Genomic DNA, 6,413 nt, shown 5'->3' on the forward strand with positions numbered 1-6,413 from the left:
GAGGTGTCCTTATGAGTGTATTTATGTGTCACACACACACATGTACACACTGAACGCTGGACGGGAGGGAGGTTGAGGCAGACAGGACAGGAGGAGGCACCCAGGTGGCACTGGCACAGGGGAGGAGAGGGGACACAGCAAGTGTGTGGCCCCACTTTGGCCCCCCACCGCCTCCTAACAGAAAGTGGACCTGGAGCTGGAAGAACAGGAAATGCTTATTCTCTTAGAGGACAGTTTCAAAGTGCAGAATTTCTCTTATAAAAAGCCTCTTCCCTCTACGCTCTGCCCTTTGCTGAAGCCCAGCCCTCTGCACAGGCTGTCCGTGAGGCTGAGGCAGGACAAGGTCATGGGGAAGGGCGTAAGGCCAAAGCACTGGAAGGGCCCAGACCACATGGGCCTAGGCATAGTGGCTGCCGGGCGTCAGGGGGTGGTCCCCTCTGTGGTCCAGCTGGTCCTGTAAGCGGGCAAACTCCGCCAGCTCGTTGAGCTCCTGGAACTGTCGGTCCGTCTTATGGCTGACCAGTGAGCGGTAGAAGTGGACGGCGAAGACGATAAAGATCAGGCCGAAAGGCACCATGATCGTGGTTGAGGCGATGGCGGCTGCCTGGCCCGGGGTGATGCCGCTGGTACTGACGTTGGCTGCTGCGCCACCGGCGGGGGGCTTGCTGGTGGGTCTTGGCTGGCCTGGCTGCTTCTTGAGGGGCAAGAACTTGACCCAGCAGAGCAGCACGACCTCGGCCAGGAAGAGCAGCGTGCCGATGACGGTGGAGAAGGCCCAGGCCAGCTCGATGTGCCGGTGCATGCGCTCGTGGGGGGACTCCTTGACCGAGTTGAGATTGTGCACATTGCTCACCGCCTCAATGTTGGGCAGGATGCAGGTGCTGATCATGAGCGCAAACAGGTGCACAGCCACCAGCACTGTGGTGCAGGCACTGAAGGCGATGAGCAGCCCCGGCGGGTAGTCGTGGTCAGCATCCAGCTGCACCTCCACCATCGCCACCTGTGGGGGGACAGGCGGGATGAGTGCCAGCGGTCCCAGTCCACACTGCTACTCTTCAGTCCTAGCTCTCCTCCCGTCAGGCTCTGGGACACCGGCCAGTCACTTGGCCTCTCCGAGCCTCGGTTTTCATAAGTCTACAATGGGGATAGTAAGGCCTGTCCACTTGTGGATGAGAGTGGCAGAAAGTCCTACAGAAAGCAAGAGCCAAGGCTGCCTGGATCTGAATCCCAGCCCTGGCACTCACTAACTGTGCAACCCTGAGAAAGTCACTTAACCTCTCTGAGCCTCGACTTTTCTTTTTTTTGAGATGGAGTCTCACTCTGTTGCCCAGGCTGGAGTGCAGTGTCGCGATCTCGGCTCACTGCAAGCTCCACCTCCCGGGTTCATGCCATTCTCTTGCCTCAGCCTCCCGAGTAGCCGGGACTACAGGCACCTGCCATCATGCCCGGCTAATTTTTTGTATTTTTAGTAGAGACGGGGTTTCACCGTGTTAGCCAGGATGGTCTCCATCTTCTGACCTCGTGATCCGCCTGCCTCGGCCTCCCAAAGTGCTGGGATTACAGGTGTGAGCCACCGGGCCTGGCCTGAGCCTCGACTTTCTTATCTGTAAAATAGGGATGTAACAGTAGTTCATAGGATTTTTTTTTTTTTTTTTCCAGACAGAGTCGTGCTCTTTTGCCCAGGCTGGAGCCCAGTGGTGTGATCTCGACTGATTGCAACCTCCACTCCCGGGTTCAAGTGATCCTCCTGCCTCAGCCTCCCAAGTACCTGGGACTACAGGCGTGTGCCACCACACCTTGCTAATTTTTTGTACTTTTGGTAAAGACGGGGTTTCACCATGTTGGCCAGGCTGGTCTCGAATTCCCAACCTCAGGTGACCCACCTGCCTGCCTCAGCCTCCCAAAGTGCTGGGATTGATTACAGGTGTGATCCACCACATCCAGCCAATTCATAGAATTATTTTCACAATTAAATGAGAGCTGGCACATGGTAACCACCTCCCAAATCACTGCTATTACCACCTGGCCAGGTATTAGAAACCAGCCACAGGACAGGCACAGTGGCTGATGCCTGCAATCTCAATACTTGTGGAGGCCGCGGTGGGAGGACTGCTGGAGGCCAGGAGTTCGAGAGCAGCCAGGCAACACAGAGAAACCCCACCTCTATCAAAAAATTTTGTTTAATTAGCTAGGGGTGGTGGTGCACACCTGTAGTTCTAGCTACTTAGGAGTCTGGCGGGGAAGGATCGCTGGAGCCCAGGAGTTTGAGGTGGTGGTAAGCTATGACTGCCCCACGGCCCTCCAGTCTGGGCACCAGAGCAAGACCTTGTCTCTAAAAAAAATAAAATCAGGCCAGGCCCAGTGGCTCATGCCTGTAATCCCAGCACTTTGGGAGGTTGAGGCGGGTGGATCACCTGAGGTCAGGAGTTGGAGACCAGCCTGGCCAACATGGTGAAACCCCACCTCTACTAAAAATACAAAAATTAGCTGGGCGTGGTGGCACGTGCCTGTAATCCCAGCTACTTGGGAGGCTGAGGCAGGAGAATCACTTGAACCCAGGCGGCGGAGGTTGCAGTGAGCTGAGATCATGCCACTGCACTCCAGCCTGGGCAACAGAGTGAGACTCTAACTCAAAAATAATGATAATAATAATTTAAAAATTAAAATACCAACCACCATCAGTGGTCAAAATGGTAAATTTTGTTATGCGTATTTTACTATGGTTAAAATAAAAGCATTAAAAAAAGCAATCACCAGCCACCATTCCTGTTGGCCCCACATCCTCACACCCAAGCAGAGGCTTCTCCTTCATGCCCTGCTCTGGGGACATGCAGAGGGGTGGTGGCTGCCCTCCCAGGGCACATCCAGGCCCTTCTGAGAACACAGTACATGACCTGACAAGTACAGAGCAGGCTTCCCAGAAGCGACGGGCCCAGCCCTGGTGCAGGCTGGGTGGCCAGTACACCCTGGGGCTGTCTCCTCCCCAGCCCCAGGGCTGACGCACCAGCTGCCCCCAGTTCCTGGAGACCTGTGGATCCGAGGTCACCAGGGGCATGCTCCAGGCCAGACACCTGCTGCTCCTCATCTGGACCTTGCAAGTCACCCCATGCAAAGGAGCCAGCTCATCAGATCTGGGCTGGGAGCAGTGGGCAGTGGGCACACAACCACGGTCAACCCATGAGGGCCGGAGGGACGGGGGTAGGGAGACGGCGGACACCTATGGCAGTCATTCCATCAAGGACTGTGACTCTTTATAAGGTGTTTGCTATGTATGCGGCAGGCTCAGAGCAGGAAGCCTAATGTTGAAGTTTCTCCATTAGCCGCACACCAGCCTGGCCCCTGGCAGGCAGGGAATTCCTGTCCTCACCCCTCCTGCCCTAGGTAGGGGTGTGGGCTCCTTCCTTCCCCACCGCTCTCCTTTTACAGTCTGCCTAGCTTGAACCCTGACTCCCCTGCCCTTGATTAGGCTGTACGACTCTGGCAAGCTTTCAACTTTCTGTGCCTCTGTTTCCACATCTGTAAAATGGGAATAATGGGACAAGCCTCGAAGGCTTCCTGTGAGGATTAAGAGAGTCAATCTGGCCGGGCGCGGTGGCTCACGCTTGTAATCCCAGCACTTTGGGAGGCCGAGGCGGGCAGATCACGAGGTCAGGAGATCGAGACCACGGTGAAACCCCGTCTCTACTAAAAATACAAAAAAAAAAAAATTAGCCGGGCGTGGTGGCGGGCGCCTGTAGTCCCAGCTACTCGGAGAGGCTGAGGCAGGAGAATGGCGTGAACCCGGGAGGCGGAGCTTGCAGTGAGCCGAGATTGCGCCACTGCACTCCAGCCCGGGCGACAGAGCGAGACTCCGTCTCAAAAAAAAAAAAAGAGAGTCAATCTATGTAAAACAGGTAGTGTCCAGCACACAGCAAACCCTCAATGAAAGTGAGCTTTGTTATTACCTGGTTTAGGAACCTCATCCCCACCCCACAGTCTCTTTACAACATCCTCCTGGGGCTTCTAGCCTCCTGCAGAGGGGCACGCTCAGGCAGAAAGAACGCCAGGCCAAACTGGAAAACCCATGTTCCAGCTCCATAACTGCCTGTTTACCGGTAACCTTGGACAAGACCTTCCTCAACACCCATAAAAAGAGGGGATGCAGCGAGATGAAGGTCACAATCTGGATCTGACTTGGGATCGGACATCTCTGAGAATGTGAAGATGGTGGACACTCTCCTTAAAACAGCCAAGTATCATTTATTCAAGGACTTTTCTGACAATTTCAACGGGATTCGCAGGCTTTTGTCTAAGAATGCCCACAGTGGATGGCGGTATGTACTTTTCAGTCCAGGCGTTTACAAAACATTTCAAGCTCATATAAATTTGGGGCAATGCCATCAGGATTTCTACCGTGTTTAAGATCTTTGGTGGCTGAAAGCCAGCCCTGAGAATTCTGAGTCCATGAGGATGAGGGTGTCTCGGCACATGTGGGTGCTGGACACAAGATGTGGGGTAGGTGACCGGGGCACGGCAGATGGAGGGCCACATCCTGCAGCTCCCTTGTCTCTGCCCCCAGGCCTGCCCACACCTGGAACAGGGGAGCCCCCTCCAGCAGCCAGTGTCTCCTGCCACCTCCCCACCCCCAGCACTTCCTCTTCCTGCTCTGGCCTGCCACCCCGGAACCTGAAACCCGAGACAGGACAAGCAGCAGCGGCCGTTGCTGAGCTGCCCCAGGTCCACTGCTACTGATCCACTCACTGGAAAAGTCTGGAGCCTTTAGGTGGCTCAGGCCCTGAGCTGGCCGCTGGGGTGTGTATGGAGGGCCTGTACACAGGTCTACAGTCCCATTCTGCTCCCTACTTGGTGCCTCACCTGTGTCCCAGCCACCCCCGAGGTAGTGTCTCTCCCCCTCTATGCAGTCAGGACCACAGAACAAACCACACGACTGGCTGCAAACTGGCTCCTCCACTTACAAAGCTGTTGACCTTGGATAAGGATCTCAACCTCTCTGTGCCACAGCTTCCACATCTATAAAATAGAGGCTGACAGGGGCGGTGGCTCATGCCTGTAATCCCAGCACACTGGGAAACTGAGAAGGGCAGATCACTTGAGGCCATGAGTTCGAGACCAGCCTGGCCAACATGGTGAAACCCTGTCTCTACTAAAAATACAAAAATTAGTCAGGAGTGGGCCAGGTGTGGTGGCTCATGCCTGTCATCCCAGCACTTTGGGAGGCCGAAGCAGGTGGATAACTTGAGGTTAGGAGTTCAAGATCAGCCTGGCCAACATGCTGAAACCCCGCCTCTACTAAAAATACAAAAAAATTAGCTGAGTGTGGTGGCACATACCTGTAATCCCAGAAAATTGGGAGGCTGAGGCACGAGAATCGCTTGAACCTGGAGATGGAGGTTGCAGTGAGCCGAAATCGTGCCACTGCACTCTGGTGTGGGCAACAGAGTGAGACTCCATCTCAAAAAAAAAAAAAAAAAAAATTAGCTGGGGTGTGGTGGTGGGCACCTGTAATCCCAGCTAATTGGGAGGCTGAGGCAGGAGAATCGCTTGAACCCGGAAGGCAGAGGTTGCAGTGAGCCAAGATAGCACCACTGCACTCCAGTCTTGGTGACAGAGCATGGTCTGTCTCAAAAAAAAAAAAAAAAAAAGAATCCCACGAGTTACTAATACCATTATTCTTCTTTTACAAACGAGGAAACTGAGGCTCAGAAAGGTGATGTCAGCTGTCCAAAGGGTTATTCTGCTGCTGGATTCAAAACCAAGTCCACTTGGCTCCACAGCCCGGGTATGGAGGGGGCAAAGGAGCACCTCCCTCACATGATGGCTGAGATGAAATGTAGTTTTCACATGTAGATGTTTAGCATAGGGCCAGCTACAGCAGCTCAATAAATCTTGGTTAAAAAGAAAAACACAGGGCCGGGCGCAGTGGCTCACGTCTGCAATCCCAGCACTTTGGGAGGCCGAGGCAGGTGGATCACCTGAGGTTGGGAGTTCGAGACCAGCCTGACCAACATGGAGAAACCCTGTCTCTACTAAAAATACAAAATTAGCTGGGCGTGGCGGTGCACACCTGTAATCCCAGCTACTCGGGAGGCTGAGGCAGGAGAATCGCTTGAACCCAGGAGGCGGAGGTTGCAGTGAACCAAGATTGCGCCATTGCACTGCAGCCTGGGCAACAAAAGCGAAACTCTCTCTCAAAAAAAAAAAAAAAAAGAAAGAAAAACACATAAAGCAGGCACACACCTGTAATCCAGCACTTTAGGGAGCTGAGGTAGGAGGATCACTTGAGGCCAGGAATTCGAGATCTCCCTGGGCAACACAGTGATACCTCATCTCTACAAAATCAAAAAATTAGCTGGGTGTAGTGAGTATACCTGTAGTCCTGGCTACTCAGGAGGCTGAGGCGAGAGAATCCCTTG

The 6,413-nt window shown here is 54.0% G+C and overlaps 1 protein-coding gene across 2 annotated transcripts; it reads right to left on the reverse strand.

The window, feature by feature from the left end:
* On the reverse strand, window positions 1-5,351 carry ORAI1 (ORAI calcium release-activated calcium modulator 1). Of its 2 annotated transcripts, XM_058424747.1 has the most exons (2): window positions 5,331-5,351; window positions 1-1,000 (listed from the first exon to the last, which is right to left on the reverse strand). In XM_058424747.1, the coding sequence occupies exon 2, from the start codon at window positions 992-994 to the stop codon at window positions 398-400; it is 597 nt and encodes a 198-aa protein (XP_058280730.1). In that variant the 5' UTR covers window positions 995-1,000; window positions 5,331-5,351; the 3' UTR covers window positions 1-397. The 2 variants fall into 2 exon arrangements, with proteins under 2 accessions (XP_058280730.1, XP_032024369.1); XM_032168478.2 differs by lacking the exon at window positions 5,331-5,351 and having other exon boundaries at window positions 1-1,084.
* Between the last annotated feature and the right edge of the window lie 1,062 nt (window positions 5,352-6,413).

This window comes from Hylobates moloch, unplaced genomic scaffold, assembly GCF_009828535.3.
Source record: "Hylobates moloch isolate HMO894 unplaced genomic scaffold, HMol_V3 SCAFFOLD_12, whole genome shotgun sequence".
Classification (NCBI taxonomy): Eukaryota; Metazoa; Chordata; class Mammalia; order Primates; family Hylobatidae; genus Hylobates; species Hylobates moloch.